Consider the following 27,261-nt stretch of genomic DNA (forward strand, 5'->3'; position numbering starts at 1 on the left):
TTTTCTTAAAATTCTGGAGGGCTGGGAAGTCCAAGATCAAGGTGCAGGAAGATTTGGTTCCTGGTGAGGGCTCACTTCCTGCTTTACAACCTTCTTGCTGTATCCTCACATGGTGGACACAGAAGGAAAGCAAGTTATTGTGTGTGTCCTTCCCATTACACCATTGATTCTCAACCACAGGTGATTTAGCCCACCAGGAGACATTTGGAAATGACTAAAGACATTTTAAATAGTAACAGCTATGGGGTACAGGGGGCAGCTACTGCCATTTAACAGGTAGAGAACAGGATGCTTGTAAATATTTTACAAGGCACAGGACAGCCCCTCAAACTAAGGAAATATGTGGACCAAATTGTCAACATTGCCCCAGTGAAGAAACCTGAACTATAAAAAAAAGACCCCCTGTGACCCTCATAGGCCAATCATCTCTGTAAAGCCTGAAATTGTAACTGTAGGCCTATTTTTAAAAATTTTGGTTAAAATAGAAATCCTTAAAAAGAAAGTAAACATCTGATATTTATAAAAGCTGATGGTATGATATTTTCTTGGAGAGAAAGAGTGGCAGAGAAGGGAGGAGGAAGATAATATACTTCTTTTCTTTTTATTTTTGTTAAATGTAATTTAATGAAGAAGGGTCAGGATTTTCTTCCTTTATTTTTATACCTATTTATGATATCTTCTCATACTAATAATATATTTGATCCAGTTTTGATTCATTTACTGATTCAGCAATTTATCAAGTAACTATTATGAGCCAGGCACTATTTAGGTGCCAGGAATACAGCAGTGTATAACACAGGTAATATTTTTCTGCCCTTAGGAAACTGATATTCCTAGTGGGATAAAACAGTGTATAAGCAAGTAAACAAATGAAATCAAATTTGTCAGATGGCAAAAGATACTAATAAGAGAAAATTCAAGCAGGCATAAGAATAGGGAGTTCAGAGTTAGGTTAGCATGAAGGAGCCTGAAAAATTACAATTTCAAGTAGAGATGTCATGGTATTCTCACTGGAAAGTGGCAGTTGAGAAAAATCTGAAGGAAGTCTATAGTGAGTCATCAGGAATCTGGGGAAAGAACATTTAACGGAGAGAAAGCAAGAAATGGAAATTGACTATTTGACAGTATTTTTAAACACCTTTTGCCTTTAGAAGGTAGGAGAAGGGACTAAATCTTTTTTTTTTTTTTTTTTTTTTTTTACGTGCCACAGTCATAAAACTTTTTCCCTCTATGGAGCTTTTACTATGGTTAAAAAATACGTGAAGTTTGATGTGGTTTCACCGCTGCCATTAAAGTAATATGCTGAAATAGAATGTATAGCTAACATATGCATATAATATATTAACAATGAACTAAAAATAAAAGTAATCTATAATAACTCTACTTCTTTAAAGGAAACCTTATAGCTTTCATGTGCATAAAATTATTAATGATGAAATTAGTTCTGCTTCATGTGTTTTGCTTTATTTCCAATTTATTATACCTAATGTTACTATTAATGATTATGCATTTTAATGATCATGCATTTCAGTAAGAAAGAAGAGATATTTCTAGTAAATATGATTATTTCAAGCTGTTAATGTTTATAGAAATAATAAACTATAAAACCAGTCAAATGAAAAAAATAATTATAATTACTTAGAACAAACTTAACTTTAAAGAAGTTTGCTGTTGTAATTTTGAATGTTCTAAAATTAAAAGCTCGAATGCTTTGTATATTTATGGAATTGTATTATACCAGTTAAAGTCATCTAGATTTAGAAAAATTGTTAACTTATTTTGTAAAAAGATTGACTTTTTTGGCTGAAAATTATCTGTAGATACCAGTTTTCTGAGATCATGTATTTATGAAATATTATTCATTAGAAAGCATTCATGGAACATTGAATATAATGCTGAGAATATTATTTTAATTATGTCTTTAAAACAAAGTAGAAAAATAATTCTAGTTGCTACCTGTCTCAGGTATTGAAAATTATTAATTTTCTTAGATATATGATCAGCAGGACAATCATATTAGGTATTTGTATAATTATTATAATGTTTATACCTGACTGAGCTATGTGAGCATGTTCTACTTAAGAAAATACAAATAATGAAAAGCTCAAGAAGTAATATTTCACCTTAAAATATTCAGGTAGTTCCTTATTTACTTAAAAATTTTGTGTACAACCACTTTTCAGTGAAATATCCAGTGAGTTAATTGTTAACTTGTATAGCACTTCCATCTGTAATTTGATATATATAATCTAGTTTATTTTGCACTATAATTATGCTACATATTTTAAGTGATTCTGCTTTCAAATCATACTTTTCAAAAAGAGCTAAGTTACTTTGTAGAGCACACTGAGCAATGTCACTTAGTTCAAGGAACTTCAAATACATCCACCTACATTTTCTAAGCCATCAGTCTTCTAATTGCCATAACACCATTCATTAAAGTAACGGCAATATGTGAAGTATATCCAGGCAATTTGCCCAGCACTAAGTATGGTACATAGTTGTCTTCTCTAAGTACTCAAACCACCATTAATGAAAAGTAATTGCCCATCAAAATTTACATTAAAAGTACTATGAGAAATCTCCAAAGTACTATATGTGATACTCTTCCAGCAATTTTTGTCACCTTAAAATGCTGTGTTCCAATATGTTGCTCTTCTTAATGCTAATTACCTAGCAGGATGGATAAATACAACAATATCAAAACACATCATAGTACTATTTTTGCAACCAGATTATAATTAGTGATCAGAGAATGTTGTCATTAACATAAATGGAATAATTAAATCATCTCAGCTTTATCATACATAAAAGCATTAAATAGTGATTGTTTCCCCTTTGTAAACTGCTAAATGTTAACTTTATCTGGAATCATTTTCAGAGAAAAAATTTACATTGTTCAATGTTTATAGTAACAAAAAAAGAACAAATTTGGAAATTATGATTTTTTCAGTAAAGAGATAATTATTACATATCACCCCACGTCTACTGTTTAATTTTTTTAAAAAGTAAAATGCTTACAGTAGAAAATGACATAGAATGTTTTAGATTTATAATAGGTTTTTGAGTTAATATAATTACAATAGCATTTTAATTAGAGCTTGAGAATGAATCAAGAGAACTGAAGAGGTTATTCCAGAAGTCTGCTCATATGCTATAGGTATAATCTCATGTTGGAATGTAACAGATATCTTGGAATTATGTCATGATCTGGTGAGTATTAATCATTTAAACTGGAGCTAACCAATCAGACCTGAACCCTTTTTACAAGCCAATTTTATTTAACCCGAACCAGATTTGGATAGATGGCATCTGATCACAGGAAAGTTGGGGTTACTCCTGTGATTAGATTCATTTCAGATTTAGATTTAGATATACTTTAAAAATGATTTGTGCATGAATATCAATATGTTTAAATTTTTCTTCCTTTTTATGATCAGTATCAGCACAATCTCATATAGTGTGAGAAGAGTATTAAACATTACAAAGTTGAAATACATGTCTGCATCAATTTAATTCTAATTAATATTGTTCCATATTTAAACAATGTAGCCATTCAAGAAATATCTTGAGTAGTAAAGGAAAAAATAAGAGGCCATAATTGGGTGCACATTTTAAAAATACCATGCTTTTAGGTTTTTAAATTGTAGATGTAATTGTTCTATGTAGTTTTGATACAGACGTATCAACGACGGACGGTACTCAAAAAGCCAGTGACAAGATTATTTAGTGCTGAATTGACTCCTAACAAGATTATGTATGGAAGGAAAAAAGATTCGGTTATAGATAACAGCATTGTCTAAAGATATTTGATGAGATTTAGAAGGACAGGTAGGTGACCCAGAATTCTTTATAAGGAGACTTAATACTTGTGGCACTTAGACTACTAAGAAATCTGGAAGAAATTTTTTGCTCTCTTAAGGATGGAATTGATCTCATCATCTCCAGCATTATCTTTAATGGAGAAATATTGAAAACCTTAAAAAATTAGAATATTTCTTATAGTTCTATTGAATGAACAATAGAATACATAAAAGCTGCATATTTATATAAAGTAGCCATAACAAATAATAAACGAGTAAAATTTCAACATTATTTAAGTATATTCTATTTTTTGAAAATTTTTCTGGGCAGCCTCCTTGAAACATGTATTTTTTTTTTTTCCTTTTTTGAAATAGCTAATCTGCCTTCAAATCATTTCTATGCAAATTAACTCTAGGCATTTCATGTTTTGTTTTGTTTTTTTTTTTTCTCATGATACTTGGCCATCCAGGTTTTTTGTGGGGATTTGTGGTTTTGACAAATCTAGTTAAAGCTGGAGAATACTTGGTATATTTCATTGCATGCTTATGTGATATTTTTATTTAAACAATTACCTATATATAATATAAATGTTTAAATTCTTTTTTTGACATTATAAATATTGTGATTACTAGTCACATAACTAAAATGACATCTCTAAATCAACTTGTATATCTTTAAGAATTTTTTTTCAATCAATACGATGACTATTTTTCTTTAAATTCCAAATATATCAAACCATCTTATTTTAAAAAAATTAAAATAAAAAAATAAATCCCAAATATAGTGAAAACTGTATGTATCTGAACATTCAGAGTTATATTTCTTATTAGGAATATTATATTATGATTTATTTCTAATATTCTGAGCCCATATTTAGTGCATTTCCAGGTATGAAACTGAGGATCCAATGAAGTCATAACATAATGATGTTCATTCAGAGTTTCTTTATAAAGGTTACATGCATTTTTGTTCACTTTATGATTTACATTTAAAACATAACATCACAGTGGAATAAACTATAAGATAAAATATTATAGAATAATATTCACTTTATAAACAGCAGTTTTATTCTTATTTTCTGATTTAGGAGTATCCTTCAGCTGGCAGATATCCCATTCAATTCGATTGAAAGTATTGGGTTGCAATGACATAATACCTTTGTAACTGATTACTAAATGGAAAACTTTCCCCTGAAATATGCTACAATATGGAGGTTTTACATGTTTTCATTTTCAAGTGGTTAAATATATCATATCAAATTATTTATGTAAGACAGAGACATGACAAATGGCAGCACCAAAGATCTTTTATTTGGGACAGTATTTAGACTTTAACTTTTTTCCTAGTCATATATTTATACCTGCACATATATTTCTAGTCAGTAAATTTTGCAGTGTTAATTATTTGACAGTGTCAACAGTTAGGTGGTAACTACAACGATGTTCATATTTTAATAATAAGGATAGAACAATAAATTATCTGAGACAGAACAGGCATTTGAAGCAGTTTTTAAAATATTGAAACCTTATAATATACAATGTGTTCAAACCAGAATAAAAGGCTAGCTTGTGGATTCTCATGTGATATTTTTAAAAAATTGCTGAAGAAGCACACTGTTAAAAGGATTTAGATTAATTGAAACCAAAGTTGAAGTTATATAGTATTAATCCTAATACAGTAAATTGTAAAAAAAAAAAAATCAGCAAAAATACTGACATTTAAAGATATCAGGAATTTTTGTAGAATTGTGATTGGCACTATTATACATGGAGTTTGGTTACTAGGAATAGAGTGTTTCATTCTGGATGGCTCAAGTAGTAAGAGGAAGTGTCTAATATAAAAATATGTATGAACTCAATATGATACAGGAATCTCAACAAAACCCAAGATTGGAAACTTCAGAATGGTATTAGGGAGAAAAAAAACTTTTCCTCTTACTCTCTTAGGTTCAATGTCTGATGGCTTATGAATTAAACTAACAAAAGACAGATTAACAGGAAAAAGGAATATGATTTTTATAATATTCTATGTACATGGAATTCACAGAAAAGAAGTAAAACTCAAGGAAATGGTTCAACCTGGGAGACTTATATACCATTTTATCAAAGGAAAGGGGGTTCGGGCTTCAAGAGACGATAAATCATGAGAAAGTGACTAGGAAATACATGGGGGAAACTAATAAAAGATAACAGTTATTTTAGTAAAGTTTGTTTATTCACATTTTCAGTGCTGACTCTCCAGGGTAATAAGAGTTATTCTCCTTTTCATGGTACAGGAGAGAGGACACCTTCACAAGGGAAATTTATGCTCTACTTTAGGTAGAAAAGGGGATGGTAGAGAATTCTTACCATATCTGCTGATTATTAGTTGCCTTCAGCTCAGAATAATCCTTATGCCAAAGTGGCATATTTTGGTATGGCATATCCTGACCCTCTTCAAAGACTAAGTTCATATCGACAGAGCTGGCAGGTCAATCTGATGCAAGGCAGCTTTAGGAAACTCCATAGTAAAAATCCATGGATAGTTGACTCTGACTGACTCATGGTTTATTATGGCTTCTTCTGCCCCCTTTGGAAATGGGTAGAAGTTATAAAAAACAATTACTAAAAAATATAGACATAGATCTTGTTTGATTTAAAGTAAGTATAACTGGAAAGCCCAGAGATTGTCATCCTGTCAGGACAAAGTAACACCATATTCATTTAATTAATCACATACTTTATTCCAAGTCACAACCTTCCTAGAAGTCCAATCTGCTCTTAATGTAACCTGCCTCAGAAATTGTCCAGAATGATAAGAATTGCTTATTTTGATTTTAAATTGATCTTCATATTGTTTGCAATCTCTAAGAGGAACCCAGGGCTACTTCCTGAGGAAGAGCTTAATTGCTAAGCTTTAGATACTCCCTCTTCTGGCCACACCACACTCAGAATAGAGAGCTGGCACCCAACCTCAGAAATGTCCCCATTTACCATGGAAAGATAGCTTAGATCTAAATGACAAGAAAGATTTAGCTTTGTGAAAATTTTTAACGAAGAGCTTTCCAAAGCAACTAAAATGGCAAATAAAAGTTCTTAAGGCTAGAAAGTGTTTGCATGTTCCAGCTGGTATAGCTAGAGTGATAAGAGCTTCATTTAGAGGAGAGGAAGATCAAGGGAGAAAGGTTTTGAGGAACTTACCCACTGTTGTAAAAACAGAGTACTTCACTCTCATAGCCAATTGAAGGGTTACACAGAGGAGTTTTTGAATTGGACTTATGTTTTAAAAGGAGTATTTGGTACTATGTGAAGATTGGACTATGGGAGAGGACATGAATAGAAGCTGGAGAACTTTAGGAAGCTGTTAGAGGAGTTCAGGTGAAAGACTATGAGAGCTGGGCCTAGTGTGGTAGCCATGGCAATGGAAGGAGCAGAGGTCTGGGCAAGTAATTTGGATGTAGTAATTGGAATATGCTGTGAAGCTAAGGTTCAGATCTGCTTGAGTGTAGGATGAGTTTTCTCTCAGTGGCTCCAGTTGTGCTTCTCAGACTGGACCTTCCAAATGTCTCAGACTTTTTTTAAAAATTTCTACAGTACTCTATTCAACCCTTAATAAATAAATAGATACAGAGAAGTATATTAGTTTCCTAGGGCTGCCATAACAGAATACAACAGACTGGGTGACTTAATTTATTTTCTCACAGTTCTGGAAGGTGCAAGTCCAAGATCAAGGTGTCAGCAGGTTTGGTTTCTTCTGAGGCCTTCTTGGCTTACATATGGCCACCTTCTCCCTGTGTCCTCACAGGGTCTTTCCTTTCTGTGCACACATCCCTGCTGTCTCTTTTTCTTATGAGGATACCATTCCTGTTGGATTAGGGCCTACCCTGATGACCTCATTTAATCTTAATCATCTGTTTAAAGACCCTATTTCCAAAGAGAGTCACATTGGGTGTTTGGGCTTCAACATATAAATTTGGAGTGGATGCAATTATGTTCATAACAGGGAGGGTCATCATCTAACTTAACCCTCTTGAGACCTTGCTTAAACTGAACCCCCTTAATAAGGGGAAAAATGATTCTCTCAAATTTTTTTCCCTATACCATGCATATATAAAGGGCAAAAAAAGTTTAAGGTTTTTTTTTTTTTTTTTTTTGAGCACTATTAATCTCACTTGTTCACAATGGTTATCAAATATAAATAGGAAGTTCTGGTATTTTATTTCCCATACCCTCATATCACTTTGCATATGATCAGAGACCATTGCATTAGAAGGATGGCAATGAGCCCTTGTAAGTGATCACTACAGGCAGTTTGCATTATTTTTTTCCACTGAGAATAATTACACTATTAACATTAACTAGTCTCCATGCAAATATATATCCCTCCTAGACACAAGAGAGGTGGTATAAAGTCAGAGAAGTAGTGCAAATCCATCCATGGTTCTGAAAAAATAGTGGTACACACATTCCTATTAATAGCGGATGGAAATATCTTTTTGAATTGTTTATGTAATAGAATCAGTACAGTCACATGTGTGTTTTAGATTTTTCATTGAATCATTCATTTGTGCATTCTATATAGCTACTAATTATTGTTCTTACCATTCAAGTCACTTGGGTAAATAATTTGTATATTATATGAATATAGTATAATTTTTCTCATTTTACATGTCAGGGGACTAATACTAAAGCCCAAGTAAGTTGCTCAAGATCACTCAGAGAGTAAGTGTCACGGCCAGGTATCAAACAAGGCTTGTGTGCTTCCAAACTACATTCTCTCACCTACTCTTGTGACTTTCGACCAACCTTAAAAACCATCCATGTGCCTGGCTTTGTGTATGCATGGATAATAAAAGAGTAAATATTATATATTTCCTGCCCTAAAGAATCTTACGTTTTAATCAAGGAGACAGACATATAAATAAATAAAGTGCTATGACTATGAATGCTGTAATAGAATTCTACCCAGACCACAAAACCACAAAGGATCAGGTGAATCATTCTACCTCTTGGGGGCTAGCAAAGCTTCCGATAGAGGTACCATTTGACCTGAGTTTGGAAATTTGTGTCCATTATTCAGATAATGGGAGTAGTAGTGAGTGTAGCAGAGGAGATAAGCATTCTAGATGGAGGAAGTTGAACATAAAAAGTCACAGGGATGTTTAGGAATTATCACCTTTTGGAAAATAGAAATACTATTAATTTGATATTAACCTGTCAACTATGTAATGGAAAATAGAAGGAGAACAAAAATAAAACAGTTCAGACACAAACATAATTTGTAATATAAAATGGATATTTAATCCAAATGTATTTAATTAAAATGTTCAAATAGTTTACTCTGTTAGCTGGGTTCTTCCTCCCCATCATCCTCTTCCTTCTCTTTTTTTTTCCCTAATAAAAACAATTGTAGGTAACATCAATTTCACTAAATGGACTCTGCTTTTTATTTTCTAAATATCCCAGCAAGTAGTCATTCAGAGCTGCCTTGTTTTTGTCAGCTAATTCCTGCCTTTCACTGTCATTCTCCCCTTCACATTGCACAAATACTAGTTCACTGGCAACACCGTCAAGCCATGAGCTTGGAAATTAAATTACCTGCCATTCTTAAGTTTTTCTCCGTATAACCCTATACTGGCCCCTCAGCTCTGAATGAGGCAAGTCTCTCAATATAACAATGAATTGAAAGAGTTTAGGGCCATATCTGTCAGTTCAAGGTCACAAATTCTGGGCTTTGTTCTTCAGTGTTTTCCAACCCACCTTCACTGGCCTCCAATTTCTCTACTTAAGAAAAAAAGTCTTCAGGAAAGGCAAGGAAAAGAGACTTCTATCACTGCCACAAGAAACGGATTTTTGTAGAGGGCTTCAGACACACTGCAGAGAGCTATTCCCACACATACGAGCAGCTAATAGGCAAACAGACTGCTGTAAGCAAACATACCCACCCCTGATTGTCCAGGTGGAGGGGCGTTTCTGATTTGCCTTAGGTACAGTGTAAAAACGTAATGGTTCATACATGATTATGAATAATAAGCTCATTCTGATATGTAGATATTTCTCCAGTTCACAGCGCTTTTAATTGTTTTTCTTTACAAGTAAGCTGCGTTTTGGTTATTTTCTTTTGTGTTTTTGCCATAACATTACCCCGGGAAAACTGAAAATTGACTGTAATTGAATATTCCTGGAACGTGGAGCGCTAGGGGCCGTAACAGATCTGGTGATGGAAAATTAAGCAGGCAGCCAATCGTAGACGGCCTTTGTGGTATGCTAAGGGGCTTGGCAGGGGGAAGCCATTGGAGAGTTTTGAGCACCAGAGTGACATGCTCAGATTTGCATTCTAGAAAGATCACTCCAGTGTTCCCTCAGCAACGGCAGGCAGGAGAATGAGAAGTGATGAGGCCCTGAGCTAGGCAGTTTTTGTGGGGAAGGTGAAGAAGTAAAGCATTCCTGAGATAACGAGGATGAAGAATTAAATGGGCAGTTTAGATAGGGGCCTGGGAGAGGCAGTGGAGCTGGGGAGGGAGAAGATGACTGACTGTGCCGTCTACTGGGAAAGAAGCATAATCGGGAAAAATAAAATGAATTTTAATTTGTAATGTAAAGTTGAGATGGCTTTCTTATATCCAAGTAGAAATACATACTATGCAGTTAGATATTTGGGGTGATGATTAAGAGAAGGATAGTTAGGCATAAAATTGAGGTTTGGAAGCTATTAGCGTGATATGTAGTTAGTGAAGTCACAAATGATAATGCTTCCTTTCTCCACCCTCCACAAATTCCTAGGCAGTAGGCAGGATCTCAACCATTTTGTCTATGTCTTTTGATATTTGCCCATATTTATTGATTTTTACAAGTTGTAGATAATTGTTTGACTTGATACTATTCAATCTGAAGATCTTAAGCCCTCCCTCCACGATACATTTTTCCGGAAGTTCGATGATGTCCTGCTTCAATTTGGACAGCTTGCTCTCTAGATTGACTGCGGTCATGCTGGGATCTCTATTCACCACCACTTTGGAGAGTTCTCCTTTGCCTGTCTTCTCTGTTTCCTGGATACCAAACACTCTGTGCCAGTTTACTCCCTTCATATGGCGAAGTACAACTTCCAGCAGCTTTCTGAGAAAGAGCTTTTGTAAAGCAAATTTGTCAAGACAATGTTGTCTGAAAATGTCTCTTATGTTTACATTGGATTAGTTGAGTATGGAAATCCAGGTTGGAAATTATTTTGTATTAAATCTTCCCAGGCATGTGATTATCTTCTCAATTTTAAGTTTCACGTAAAAAGTGCAATGCTATTATGCTGTTGTCTTTTGATTATTACTTTTTTTCTCTCTAGAAACTTTGAGTCTTTTCTTTGCCTTATTATTCTACCATTTCATTGCTTTTATCCATTTTGCCAGGAACACGTTGGGCTGTTTCATTCTAAAAACTGGTATCCTTCAGTTATGAAAAATAATGTTAAATTATTTTATGTGCATGTTTCTCAATGATCTCTTTTAAAACCCATGTAACTTAGGAGGAGAACTTTCATTTTCTGTTTCTTTTTTCCCTTCTTTTCTTTTTTTATATTTCCTTGAGGATTTCTTCAGCTTTAAACTTTCTATCAAAATTTTTATTTCAGTTATAATACTTTTATTCTAAGGATTCACATTCTGGTTTCTTTAACACTTCCTTCTTTATAACCTCCTGTTGTTATTTCAAGCATATAATTTCTGTACTCTCTTTGTGTGTCCTCTACCTTTATGGAAGTAGAACTGTTTTCACTTGGTGCCTTCCCTGAGAGGGAGCTCTGCATGGCACTGGACACTGTGACTTGCAGGTTTTGCTTTAGGAGGGAGCTTGGGGTCAGGCTTTGGTTTCCACAAATGTCAGAATGAGGAGAACTTTATAGCAGGGCCCCAGCCTTAATATCCCAAACCTTTCTACTGAATATAGTAGAAAAGAGCTATGGGTTATTTATTTGATTCTACCAGCGATTAGCCTTATGTAAATTCAGAGCAAAGAGCAGGGGAGATGAAGGTGGTAAGTGGTATTACGTACAGAAATATCCTCCTTTAATCACCCAATTTTTAACCTTACTTTGCACTCCCACTGTTATTCTTTACAGGCTGAAATCAAAGTCATCTAGAGTTCTATAGAGAGAGGGGGGTTCCATTTCTCTGTAGCCCTCTTTTATCACATTCTAGGCTGCAATTTTATCTACCTGTTTCCTCGTTTTCTATTTCTATCCCCAAACTATCTTGTATACATTTTTATATGCCCTTCATTCTTTTGTTGTTATGGGTTTATTCTGTTTAATGTTTCTATATTTCTGTAACAGTGGCAGAGCAGAAAAGACAGAAGGAGAAACACATATGCTCAGTCCAATATACTGTGCTTTACACCTTTAATAAAATTGATTCTTCTAGTGAAGTGGTCAAAGGCTCTACCCCTTTTTATACAGGGAACCTCTCCATTTTTATGTAAATTTGTGGGTATGAATTAAAAAATAGGTAAATAGGGCTACTCAAATTCATCATCATAATATAAACTCCATATCTATCTGTCAGGAGAGGGAAGGCTCAATTCCATCCATTTATGGAAGGGAACACTATAGATAGGAGACTAACACCATGAATTCTGAAATCAGTGTTTGTTCTAAAACCTGGGCCACCATTCAATCTATGACCCAGGTAAAACTACGTAATATCTTTTTATCTCAGTGTTCTTCATTGTGAAATAGTTTCATAATAGTATTACTTGTAGCATTGTTGTGAAGATTAAATGAAATAATCTGTTTGCAATATTTAGAATTGTCCATTATACAAAATCAGATTCAATAAAATATGATTATTGTTGATGTGAGTATAACTATGGTTCTTGAAGTACCTGAAACTAGGCTCTGATTCAGTCAAAACCTCCTGGCATTTGAATGAGCATAATTTTACCTTGAAGGTATAAACTGCATTGCTTTGTTCATAGAATTTGTTAATGGAAAAAGACCCACACTCTGTAAAATGATTTAAAGAGGTTTATTCTGAGTGGAATGTATGTGACTGGCCTGGTGCACTTGGCCTCAGGAAGTCCTGAGAAAATGTACGCATGGTAGCTGGGTTAAAGTTTGGTTTTATACATTCATGGACACAGGACTTGTACATCAAAGCCTAAGGTCAATATATGAAGGACATACATTGGTTTGGCCTGAAAATGTGGGACATCTCAAGGGGAGGAGGTTACAGCTAATAGGTGGGTTTAAAGATTCTTTGATTTGTGATTGGTTAAAGAAATAATGCTTTGTCTAAAGTCTTGCAATGTTTTAACTGAAGATAAGGATGTCTATTAATCAGAGGCAAGCCACTGGACATTTTTACTGAAACTTAAGTGATCTTTTAAGTAAATTGATAGCTTAAAGGTGTGGTTTAAGCTTTGTCTTGTATAGCCTTAGGCCTGTTAATAATTTAGCATCTCATTATTACAAAGGAAATCTCCAAAAGGGAGGGCAGCATGACAAGGCATTTCTGACCTCCCTTCTCATGGCCACCAACTCAGCTTTAGGATTTTCTGGGGTCCCCTTGGCCAAGAGGGAAATCCATTCAGTCAGCTAGGGGGCTTAAGATTTTATTATAGTTCACAAATTAAATAATATTACTTTAACTACTAGTAGAAATTTATTTGTGGTCCCAATTGCTATTAATTATATTCTTGTTGAAAAGTCTAAATTGTTCAAATCCTTTACAATTGTACATTTTATTTTAAATTACTGCATTACCTTAAATTTTTTAATACTCTTATCATGGAGTCTTAAAAAGAACACAAGTTTTGAAGATAGGAAGACCAGACAGGTAAATCTGACTGCTATTTAATTTCTCTGAGTCTCAGATTCTCCATCTTTGAAACGGGAATACTATTTTTCTTACAGTTTTGCTATGACAATTTGAAATAATATAATAATGAAGGCTTAATTTTTACTAGAATGCTAGTTTGTAGTAAGCAGGGTCAGTACTCTATTTTTCATCTGTCACACACTGTAAATTCCCTAATATTAAATAAACACTCAGTATGAGGTAACAGTGTAAATTGATAAAAATTTGAAGAACGGGGCACAAACTGCAAGAAATAAAAGAGGTTAAATTTGGAGAAACCAGTAATGCCTCCATTACTAATGATTAAAAGCTTAAACACTTTTTAAACTAGAAAGTTGGAGAATGATATCATTTTTATAATTATTTAGATATTTTGTTAGATTTTACTGTTCATTTATAAATATGCATAGTACAAAACCACTATGGTCATGTTTAAATACATAAATAAAATCTGCATTACATATTAATTTGAAATATGCTTTTGTTTATATCTGTATAAAATATGTTACTAAATATGTTATATAAGAGCATTGTATATTGTTTTTTAAGAAAAAGAAAAGTTAAAGTGAAGAATCTCTAATTATGAAAAGAGAAGAAAACTTTGAACAGTAAAATGTCACTATGGTTTGCATTTTTAAAAGTAAAAAGTGACTTTACTGTTTCCCTTAGAGTTTGGAAATATTACAAAAGAAATCAGAAAGCATTATAGTTTAATAGCTGTTTATTATATTTAATCAGATGATTACATTTTCCCTTAAGAAATTCTTTCATTTTTATAGATAAGAAACTGTGGTGGGCAGACCAAAACTTAGCTCAGCTGGGAACCTGCAGCAAAAGAGATGGAAGAAACCCCACCATCCTACGAAATAAGACTTCTGGGGTTGTTCACATGAAAGTGTATGATAAAGAAGCACAGCAAGGTAAGTCACACTATAATGAATTTGTGCCACTTTTTGAATATATAATGTTCTCTTTTTTCATACTAGCTTCTCAATTCAATAATGGGAGATTTCTATTCTTGCTTCTAATAAAAAAAGGGAAAAAAAGGAAAATGTTGCTTAATATGGTAGGAGAGATGCCTTTAACATAAGGTGCATAATGAGTTTTCAAAACATTAGCAAAGCTGCTTTAGGAATCTTAATTTGTCAGTTCTTCAAAAGGTCTTATCCAGTTATTGATTTTAAAGTATAAGAATAAGAAAAAATATCCCAGCAAAATATATATAATGTATAAAGCCCAGAAACTGAACGAACTAGGGGACTTTAAATTGACTGTGTCTACATAAAAATTTTGTATCCGAAAGCACTATATTTTTTGGCTCTAAGCATTTTGCTTTTTTGTTTTTACTTGTCCAAATTGTGTGCAGTGAAATGGAGTGAGAAAACTAACAGATGGTTTACATAGGTGGACTTGTCACATTGCCCAAATGGCAATTGGATTAGAGATGCCAGCCAGGACAGCCCCACACCTGCTAGCCCTTTCTTACTTTTTGCTTCCTAATCCTTGGCATTAGCTAAACTCTGTTCCTAACCAAAAAAAAAAAAAAACAAAAAAACAAAAAAACAAAACCCAATCCTTTAGTCTCTGCCATGAAAATCCTTAGTTTCATATACTTTTCTCCATAGGAAAATTTTTGACAACCATCAAGCAGGCAGGATTTATTGGCCTCACCAATTGAGAGCCCTGCCTGCATGTCAGGAGACAAAATGGAGATCAGATTCACGTTTGCCTTCCCTGTACACAGCACGGGCCAGATCTTGGTTTGGAATCTTCACTTGCCAGAGGGAGAAGGAAACATACTCCTTTTTCATAAAAAAGTAATAACTTTAAAAGAAAATAATTGCTTTAAACATTTCTCCAAAATATTTACTGGGTTCCCTTTATTGTTGAGAAGATGCAAACACTCAAACTCTTATGCACAAATCTGTACTTGTTCTGACCTTTTTTGGTCATTGTCTATGATAATGAACCAAGGGTGCTTTCACTAACAATTCAGTAATGGAACATTTTCTGTATCAAAATAAATAATTTTACTGGCATTCAAGTCAGGGGAAATAGATTATATAATTGAGAATAAAATATTGTTACTCAGCAAATAAAATGTTGGGACATTTTCATGGATTTCAATAGAATATATTTGTTAAGTGTAAAACTTTATAGTGCTATTGTAAATCTTAATGCATAGTGTATACTTATGAAATTGTACCTGAAAACATAATATTCAAAAATACAATAGAGAGAGGGAGAGAATATTTATAAACAAGGCATTTTAGAAAAGCTATCCATGTTTTCAAAATGTGAACAAACATATTCTTTGTTTGAAATTATAAGTGACTACATCAAATTTTTCTACATATAGTTCCAATGAAGTTTCTGGGAGAAAACATTATTCTTGGGTCACTTTGCTCTTATTGACAAGATTTTCCTCATCTTTTAAAGATTTGGTCCTAGAGGTAGAGTTGGGTCTTCTATGCTCTGTGAAAGTATTGCCAAGCTAACAAGGACCTCTAGCACTTAGATATCAATGGTATAATATGACTAAGCTTAAAATTCAGTGAAAACACCATTTTTACTAGAAGAATATGCTGATAAAAGCATCCGTATTAAAGACAATCCCATTAAGAGAATCACTGCAGGTAGCTTAAAAGCTTCATTAAGTATGAAATATGAGCAATTTAGGACTCTTTAAGGTGCTAACATTACTACTTCTTTGTATTTCAAAGTACAATTATCTACTTCATTTATCATTTTTGACATAGATCACTGGAGGGTTGAAGCTTCTTGTTAGTTGAGTGTACTTTCTAGCACCACTAGAGATTTGGGGCATGAGGTTTGAACATCAATATCATTACAAAATATTAAGCCAAGCTAGTATTTCTAATTTGATAGATACTCACTACATAAATTATTACTCTTTAAAATCAGTATAATATTGTCGTACTTCAATCTATATTTAATAAGAAAAGGTATGTATTATAAATAAGGACTCATTTCATTATTTTTTTACTTTTTTTCCCATTCACAATTAATTTCTCCTTAGAGACTAAACAAATGCTATGTAAAATGTGTATTGTTAGTATATAACATAATTGCTCAAATATATTAATTTTATTATTTATCAAAAAGATAGCATGATTAGTTTAATATATGGATATTATTATAATTACATTAAAAATTTACAGTCCCAGAAACTCCTTTTTCTTTTTTCATATATTTTTGATATTATCAAGGGTCTATAATCCGTCATTTTTATAAATCTGTTCTCTTCCCTAACCTATTTTTCTTTACTTCTTCAATTCTCTTATTTTTGGTTTGCTCCTCTTTCTCTCCATGTGATGTTCTTCAGACTTTATAGTTAAGCATCATCTGCCAAACTATTCATAGCCTTTCAGGCCTTAGTGATAGTTAAACTATATATATATATATATATATACACACACACATACACACACACACATACGCACACACACGCACACACACACACACACATACACAGCTCTATAGATTGACATTACATTAATATACACATGCTTTCTATAAAACAAAATATGTACATCATAAGTATACAATTGTTATAAATCTATGCATAGAATTATCTCATTACTAAAAAGTCAGAGATCTGAATTTTCATCTTAATATTATAAGTCAGTTCAGTATCATAAGTTGGGAAAAAGGGGAGTGAATTAATTAATCTTCATCAGTTTATATAGAGGATAGATGTAATCATGTATGGCCATTATATGGCCCTACATAAGATGGAGTTCAGCATTGGCTAAACTGACAGCTATAGGAAATGAGCAGAGAACATTGTAGATCTCCTGATAAGAAATCTCCCATGTTGAGAGTATTTCACACTTCAAAAATGACAGAGCTTGTGACAGGTTCGATTGAACAATTAAATCCTAACAGACTATCTTGAATTCAGGAAAAGAGAAATAATGAGGAGCTGCATTGGTATTTTGAATTTTCTGTAGAGCACTATTGATATATAGCTTTCATCATGCTTTGTAATTCTCACTGGATTTATTACACTTCACATCAGAGCTTGAATATCCAGTAAATGGCATTGCATGCCCTAGAATAATAAAAATGTTGTAAAAGTGGAATATTTAATGAACTTGCTAGGTAAGATTGTAAATTACTTAACCTCACACTACCAACTTTAATTAGCACATTGGGCCTAGTAAATTCAATGGAATATCTTTATAGAATGCCTACCTGTGATTACCTGGCTAATATTTGTCATTGCTACTATACAGGAATAAGAAGAATTAATATGCCAATTAATTTAGAGGACTCTTATAGATGTGTTTTTAATATAGTTTGGGAGAATTATGTTCCTATGAATGGCAAAATTTATTTCCTTGCTTTTAAAAATTACTTAAGTACATATATACATACATACTTCCATTCTTTTAATGGCATAATCTTAGTTATATAATTTAAAGCTATTTATGTGACACATTTGGATAAAATATTCTTGCAGAGGAAATAACTGTAGAATTGAAGTAAAATTTAAAAGTCAAAAAAGAAAAATTTCTGGTTTTTGTAATCATAAGGTATTACAAAGATCTATGACAATATTCATGACAAATCAATTTCCTTTTCCTTTTGCTTTTCTGTAACTATTAATCTTCCCATATATCTCTGTCTACTTTTCACTTTTTTGGAAGGTCAGAATATAACCATAATTTACTACTTCAAATTATTTGAGAGAGTAAAATATAACACTAGCCAGTGTAAAACAGCTGTATCTCAATAGCATAAATATTTGCTCAAATTATTGATTTGAAATAAAACTCTTTTTTTAAAATTTTGTCTGTTTTCTTTTCTTTTTTGTTTTATATTCACTCTATGCAGGCAGCAATTCCTGCCAACTAAACAATGGTGGATGCTCTCAGCTTTGTTTACCAACATCTGAAACTACAAGGACTTGTATGTGTACAGTGGGATATTATCTCCAAAAGAACCGCATGTCATGTCAAGGTATTAGTTCTTTAAAAAGCTTAGCTCTGGTGCATTGATTTCATTTATCATTATATGCCATGATCATTTTAGCAAACCGAAGACAGTTAAATATTTGGAAAAAATATGTATTAGCTTGTTATTAGGACAATGATACACTGCTTAGTCTAATACATGTAGGATTTTAGTGTATCTGAAATGTTTAAAGTATCATTGTTATTCTTTGTAAAAATTCCTAATATTTTAGTTATTTTCAGCAGCTGCAATTTATTATCAAACATTTAACCAAATTAAGTATAATAGAAATTACCTTCAACTTGAAAAGGCAAAAGTTGAAGTAGAAAACAGTGGTTGATTGGCTGGCATTAACATACAATTTGAATTAGGTAATGTTTACTTTCTTTCAACTGTTTTAGAGAATGTGAGGTCTCAAGTTTACATAACTGAGGGAGAAGACCATTTTAAAAGAACTGGAACCTAAGAAATCTATCTTCCTATTTCTTATTTCATAGTCTCCAGTTCTTTTAGTACCAAAGAACTTTGTTTTGGAATGACCTTTTACAGCCAGTGATAATAGCTTAATTTTATCTTTAAATGCTCCAATCTTATTTGAGAAATATGTATGTTAGTACATATTTTATTTTATTTTAAATCAATTATTTATATGGCACTTATTATGTGCCAGGCACTGTTCTAAGCAGCCTACACATATTAATTCACTTAATCCTCATAACCTCATGAGGTAGGTCTCTTATTATCTCCATTTAGAGATAAGGAAACTGAGGCACAGAAAAATTAAGTAACTTGCTCAAGTCACATGGCTAGAAAGTGGTGGAAACATTTAAATTCAGGCATTTTGGTTTTAATAAGAAAATATGGATACAGAAATATTTTTAATATATTAGCAAAATTAATAAGCATTAGCATGTATACTTCTGGTAATAAGCTTATATTTTCGTTCTTATTTTAGAACTTGATTTTGATGCCAGAAAAGTAAAATATTAATAGGCAAAATTAAATACTTAGTGTGTTTTTAGTTGTTAAAAGTATTTAAGTAGTCTGATTCCCTTAAGAAATATAAATGTCTATTAGAAAAATACCAGTGATATAGTTATCTAAAATCATAAATTTAAAATCAAAGTTATATATATTATTTGCTTATATATTATTACATATAAGCAAAGAGATTTGGGATTTTAGAGAAGAAGGAATATACTTTGGTTGTGAGGCCAGTTTGGCTTCCAAGAGTTATCTACTTCACAGGTTATGAAAGTGTGGTTCCCATACCAGTAGCATCATCACCACGGGGGAGTTTTTTAGAAATTCAGAGTATCAGGTCCCTGGGATAATGCACAATAATCTGTTTCAACAAATTTTCTTTTTAACAAATCTGATGCATACTTAAGTTTGGGAACCACAAATGTATCTATCTTTCACTAGTCAGGAAGTATAGTACACAATCTAAAAAAAAAGCTAAGAAATATACATTATTAAGATTGTTAAAATAATACTAATTAAATTATTTTTATTTCAAATATTTATTCTGGGCTTCTTTTTATCCTTCAATTTAGGTATAGAATCATTTCTTATGTACTCTGTTCACGAAGGAATTAGGGGAATACCTCTTGAACCAAGTGACAAAATGGATGCTTTGATGCCTATATCAGGAACTTCATTTGCTGTAGGAATAGATTTCCATGCAGGTAAATATCTTTTTATTCATCATTTATGTATAATATATTCACTTGATTTTTTAAACATGATAGAAATATAACTTTTCTATCTGTACTTTGATAGTCAAGATGAAAAACAAGAAAGCAAATTAGAGATGAATTTTTAAGCCTATCACAAGTTGTTCTAAATATATAATGTCTGAAAGAAAATAAAGTAAAATTTCTCCAATGTACAGCATTTGATTTGCAAGTGTATTAACATGCCATGATTGGCACTTGGTTGCTTTATTTTTATTTCTCTTTGTTTTTTTTTTTTCAATGACACTTTACTTTTATCTAGTCATACATATAAAGAAATATAAAGCATTTTGATCTATTATATGCTTAAAATATTTTCAGGATGTGATTATTCTAATATAGGCAGTGGCAAATGAAATCCAAATAATGAAAAAAAACATAAATGCTAAGACATTTACAAGTATTTTGAACACAGTATGTATCATTTGGAGACAGACCTTATCTTATCTTCTTCTGTTTTAGCAAACAGTGAAAGAAAGCAAATTGGACATTAACATTTTGCTGTGGCTAATATAAATAAATGAGTGGAAATTAATGATAGACACTTTTGACTTTACTGAAGTAAACAAGGTTTTTTGTGAGAATTGCTAAATTCAGACATAGCATAGACATTAAGTATGCTCATTAATATTCAGATTCATTATTTTACATTTGAGGGTTTAAACTTATAAAAACAAATAACTAAATCATATGTTTCCTGAATTCATGTTTTAGTGTTGAACATGTTATGCACACTCACAGTGTTTTTATATTTGTAAAGACCTAATTTCATCTAATGTTTAAAAACAAATAGCTCTTTGGTTCATAATCTTGAAAAAAAAAAGAATTCTTACAATCTTAAAAAAAAAATCCTTAAGCATGAGCATGTGGGCTTCTAGTAATAAGCTTACTTTCCTCCAGCTCTAACACATTTTGTTTAATCACGTGTTAATGAAATTCTTGGCTACAAATTAATGAATTATAGGGGATCTTTACAAATGACTCACAGATGACTTTTCTAAGTAAATTATTTTGCAGCAAATGGTTCGAATCACATACAAGCAAACGTCCTACGTTTTCTAAAGGGCCTTGCCTAAAAGGAAATACAAACAGAGTATATTTTATTGAGCAATATGTTAATTTTGCCAAATCACAGTGTGACTTTTGATCAAACTTTTATTAAGTCTTATTATATTAATACTTAGAAGGCTAATTACACTATATTGTGTAATTTACCCTGAATCTTATGCACATGCATCTTATTCTTTAGAATTTTATCATATAAGACAGTGGTCCCCAACTTTTTTGGCACTAGGGACCAGTTACATGGAAGACAATTTTTCCACATACGGGGGTGGGGGAGATGAGGCAGGGAGGGATGGTTTTGAGGTGATTCAAACACATTACATTTGTTGTGCAGTCGAACCTCTCTGCTAATGATAATCTGTATTTGCAGCCACTTTCCAGCACTAGCATCACCACCTCAGCTCCACCTCAGATCACCAGGCATTAGATTCTCATAAGGAGCACATAACCCAGATCCCTCACATGCACAGTTTACAGTAGAGTTCAGGCTCCTATTAGAATCTAATACCACCGCTGATCTGACAGGAGGCAAAGCTTATGTAGTGATACAAGTGATGGGGAGCAACTATAAATACAGATAAAGTTTCCTGGCCGCTCATCTCATGCTGTGTCTCCCAGTTCCTAACAGGCCATGGACCAGTCTGCAGCCCAGGGGTTGGGGACCGCAGATATAAGATTTATCAAGTACAAAACTAAGAAAACTTGAGCTTCTTGAACCTATGCAGTGTATGTATACAGTTTGCTAAGTACATAATTCCTTGTTTTAGCTGAATCATATATTCAGTTCCTTTACAGACTCTGTAATGGGCTGAGTGTGGTCACTCATGCTTATAATCCTGGCACCTTGGGAGGACAAGGTGGGGGGATCATTCGAAGCTGGGAGTTTGAGACCGCCTTAGCAACATAGCCAGACCTCATCTCTACCCTGCCAAAAAAGAGTCTATCATGATTTTGAAAGTATTTGATAAATTTCCATGAGGTAGATATATTAAAATAAGCGATTTAGTCTAAATTTCCTGATTAGATCATTACTAAATCTCGTTTCTTAAGGTTAAACTGATCATTTATGTGTGAAATTCACTCTCCAAGGTTTTATATTGGCCCTGAAATGGTTAAGTTTAATATTATGTGCCATGATAGAGGATACTTGTTTGTAGAGAATAGTATTCTCCTTGTTTCAAAATGTCCAGTAATTATTAATGTCATAAATTTATTTCATATCAAAGTAGCTTTTCATCAGAAGTTACCTATTTTAGTTAAGACTTCATATTCTTTATGTTGTGACTACCATATTTTTATTTGCTAGAGAGAAATTATTTTCAGAAAATGTATTTCTTCTAAATGTAAAGGGATATAGGCATATTGAATAGTCATGTAGGTAGAATGTTTAAGAATCTATTAAAATCTCTGCTGTTAATCAGAAAACAGCAATGCAAAACTTGCTTTGAAACCAAAGAGTGTTAGAGATTCACATGCCAGGAAAAGGTACAATGGGAAGAGTCTAGAGTTTAGCCACAGATAACTTGGACTCTGATGCCAGCTCTGCCACTTACTAGCTCTGTGATTTGGGATAAATTATCTAACTTTTCTGAGCCTCAGTTACCTTACTTTTTGGGGATATGAGAACATTTAGATCAATGTATGCAAATGTTTGACACAGTGCCTGATATATAAATGGGTGCTCAGAAAATGGTTACAATCATGTCAAATAAATGGAAAGTAATATATTATAGAAATTATCATATATGATATATATGTGTATAATTTTTTTCTTTTTTTTTAACAAACATATCTTGGAAGCTGTATTTAAATTTCCAATTAGCAAGATTTTGTTTTCCTGTTCTCTTGACTAACATTATATTTTCTGTTTAGTTATCTATTTAGAAAAATAGGTGTTTCCTAACACCTTGTGGACAGTAAGAATGGGCTAGTAAATCTCCCTAGTGAAAATGAACATCATCATCAGCATCATCATCATCAATAGCCTGTTGTATGATACTTAAAGATTAGATAATATTATCAACTATTTACAGTCATTAAATGTAAATCTAGGAGGCAAGCATACAGTGTTAAGACAACGAACTAATTGAAACACTGATGATGATGGTGAAGATGATGGTGGTGGTGATAACAAGAGCTTTCAACCATTTTTCCACATAACTTTTGTGCTTCCATCTACTTGACAGTCTTATCTTCTACTAATTGTGTCTATGAAATTATAAGTATTAGCAACTCAATTTATAATATCTTTATAGACAATATAAAAACTCTGTAACTTTGTGGAGTGAAGTTGCTTCAGGGAGAAAGGAAGGAGGAAGCTGGATTACTCCTCAAAGAGAGTGAAAACAAACAATTTTTGAAGTGTTAATCTCTCCTTGTTTATCTATATTTTTTACTATAGCCTTCATGTTTAACCTGATTATACGTTCTTCCTCTGTTAGCTCCCTTTGCAGATATTCTGTTTCCTCTTTTTCCATGAATGATATTTACCTCTCGGACATAATCCCTACATTGGGATCAATCAAAGATGAGACAATGGAAGGGTATAGTTCCCCCTTATTCTAATCAAAGCCCCCATTGTACTGAGGAAACGGAGTGGAAGAGGATCATTTATTAAGTACAAGTATCATAATTTATTAAAATTATTTCATTACCATAATATTATAGGGATAAATCTATTGTTAAAACCTATGCATTTCATAAAAATTAATAGATCTGAATCTTGCTGGGTTTGGTCATAATAAATTAAAGCTTTCTGCAGTGAAAGAATTCTTTTTTTCATGGATGAAGCAATTCTGGATACTGTCCTCAGAAGAAAGAAGACCCTGTGGCTAGATTTAAAATGTTCAAAGCATTTTTTACCTCTTCGCTGGAAAAGTCCCATTCCACTGGAAAAAAATAGTGAGCTTTGAAAATCCTTGCCTGCTGGGTGATATTCCTCCTGATGAATGAATACTGCATTTGATGCTTTAAAAGATATATTTTAGTTAGGAGAAAAGCCTTCAAAACAAAGCCCATTGCTCCACTTAGTTATGCGATCTCCAGTAAGTAATGCTCTATTCAGTCCTCCCTCCCCTTGGGGTATTTATGACATTTTCATAATAATCAAATAATAGGATGCTCCTTGAATAGAAGTCATTCTACTCAGAGAATGATTGTCTGACATTTTTCAAGCTTATATTCTTTTCTCATCTTTTATTTCTTTTGTTCAAATTCGAGTTATCCAACTCAATGCAACGAGTGTTGATGACCATCTACTAGTTTTGGAATATCACAGTTAAGTTGCTGTGGAAGATAAAGACAAGCAAGGAATAAGAATCATTATTTAAATGTCATTGACTGGCACTCACTATGGGGAATATTTTAATACATTTTTTACACCATCACATAGTAAGCTGGTGATTAAGACAATAAAAACATTGAAGGAACATTATACATTTGTCCAAACCCATAGAATGTACAACACCAAGAGTGAATCCTAATGTTAACTATGGACCCTAATATAAACTATGGATGTGTCAGCTTAGGTTCATAAATTGTGACAAAGGCACCACTCTGTTATGAGATGTTGATAGTGGGGGAGGCTGTTAATGTATGGGGGGAAGGCGGATATGGGAACTTTCTGTACTTTCTGATCAGTTTTGCTGTGAACCTAGATCTGCCCTAAAAATTAAAGTCTATTAAAAAAAAAAAAAAAACTGAAGGCGAATATATGACAAAATATTGTTGCTGCATTTACCAAGTGAATGTCACCTATTTACATAAAAGAATCCCTCCTTAATAGTCCCACAATATTCACATACATCTTTGAGTATTAGAAATTTGATACCATTTGTATCAATCCCTCATATTATAGGTAAGGAAACTGGAATCCAGAGCAATGAAAGAGCTATGTCCTAATGGAGTATCCGACTCCCAATTCTTTCTACTATGCTGTCTTGCATGTGTAGCCATGAAACAAAAGTTTATTTAGACCACTGTTGGCATTACCTGATCAAACTACATTGCACTTCTGCAAATTTTTACTGGTAGAAGATCATGTATTATTTTGATTTATATACTGAATCATGTGATTTTTAAACCCATTTAATAATTGAAGCAAGTGACACTCAAGTGAGAGTCTCTGTTTTTTTTTTTTGTGCCTGGAGGCTTATATAAAGCAGCTATTTACAAACTTTTTCAGCACTTTGTCACCAACCACGGCCACAGAAAAATTATAGAAATAATTCTTTTTATGTCAGTAACAGCAATAGTTTAAGAAATATAATATTGTTGCTTTGGGGATATTTTTTCAATTTTATGAAAACCGTTTTCTTGGCTACAAAGTGAATTTTTACGGCTGGTTCAATTTTTTCTTGTTCTTATGACAGTAAACCAAAACTACTTTGTGTTGTCATTTCAAACTTGCCTCAAGAATATATTTTTAAATCATGTGAACAGTTTGTGTGCATTTGTAGATAGTCAAGTTTGGTATATCTTTCAAGATGTAAAGTACTAATTATCACAAGGAAATAAAAAATTTTCAATACTACCCGAAAGACAAATACCATGAACATACAGAGCATAAAGCATTATAGGTAAAACAAATTATTGAAAATATCTCACATATCCTTTTTGGATAATTTATAAACCCAAAACACACACATACACAAAAATTAACGAACAAAAAATTTCAATTAGACATCTCAATTTGTCAGTAGGTTACCCGAAATGAAAAGCCCAAAAAGGTGCACAACGATGACCTACTAAGATTAAAGCTTTGGTCAACTTATTTAGGACATATATTTTTTTTCTGTGTTATTGAGAAAATTGCATAAGTAAGAGTCATGAAACTTCAGTTAGTCAGCACTACTCATGAAAGGAAAAGGTCCCAGCACCAACTTTAGACTAATTCACGTGGAGCACGTCCAATCTGGGTTATGGCACCTTTCTCTTCCCCTAGTCAGAGTCACTCTGTGCTGCCACATCTCTTTTTACCTGCTCAGAATTCTCGGCAGAGCTACATTCACATCTGATTCTCTAATGTATTTCTCTACCCTCTTTATCAAAACTGAGCTGCCAAGAAGCCTATTCTCAAAAGGCCTAATTTACTGAATTTTTAATTCACAGTAAATTATTAATAGCTGCTAAGAGATTGACAAGTTTTCTCACTGAATATGTTTGAGCAGATCACGGTATTTTAAACCCCTGCCATAAGTCCAACTAAAACACCACTGAAGATATGTGAAAAAAGTATTTTTAAGGGTAGGTCAATCTTTTGTCTGTTTTTCAAATTACTCTATACTCTGAGTCTTAGACAGTGCATTGACACCTATTTATTCCCAAGAACCCAGTCCTGGATATGCTGACAGGTCAAATGATAGCATGGAAATCTCCTTTAGCTTAGGTGTGTTTGTAACTTTAGATCTTTAAGTGAAACTTTAACCTTGAAAAAGTGCTTTTCCCCCCATTTTAAGAAAACCAAGGATATATTAGTCCATTTGTCTTTTTGACACTCTTTCTTTAAAAAAGGTATGATTCAGCTTCTTAGATTCTTGGCCATTAGTGTTTAATCAAGTAGACAATTTTCTAGTTAACAGAGAAAAAGAGAAGTTATTTAATTGATTTTTGAACTGGTCATAATCAATGGATCTTTACTTCCATTTTATCATTTGGTTTTATTTTCATCTAGGGGCAATAAATAGTAAGTGGATCCTTTTGAGACTTGAAGGGAAAAAAAAGAACTAATTGGTTATATGAATTTTTTAGTATGTTTAAAACAAGGATTTGCAGAAATAGAAAAAGCATAGACATGGAGTTAAACACCCATAGAAATATTACAAAGAGAGGAGCTTGGAAGAGAAAGAAATTAAAATA

At 32.7% G+C, this 27,261-nt stretch overlaps 1 protein-coding gene across 2 annotated transcripts in view; it reads left to right on the plus strand.

Moving 5' to 3' along the window:
* The window catches only part of LRP1B (LDL receptor related protein 1B), a 1,768,615-nt gene that overhangs the window by 1,231,298 nt on the left and 510,056 nt on the right, over positions 1-27,261 (plus strand). For both annotated transcript variants that reach the window (XM_069473041.1, XM_069473049.1), the window contains exons 33-35: positions 14,404-14,544; positions 18,485-18,610; positions 20,161-20,292. In XM_069473041.1, coding sequence (XP_069329142.1) covers positions 14,404-14,544; positions 18,485-18,610; positions 20,161-20,292 — 399 coding nt within the window. The remainder of the gene's footprint in view (positions 1-14,403; positions 14,545-18,484; positions 18,611-20,160; positions 20,293-27,261) is intronic.

This window comes from Eulemur rufifrons, chromosome 1 (genome assembly GCF_041146395.1).
Source record: "Eulemur rufifrons isolate Redbay chromosome 1, OSU_ERuf_1, whole genome shotgun sequence".
Taxonomy (NCBI): Eukaryota; Metazoa; Chordata; class Mammalia; order Primates; family Lemuridae; genus Eulemur; species Eulemur rufifrons.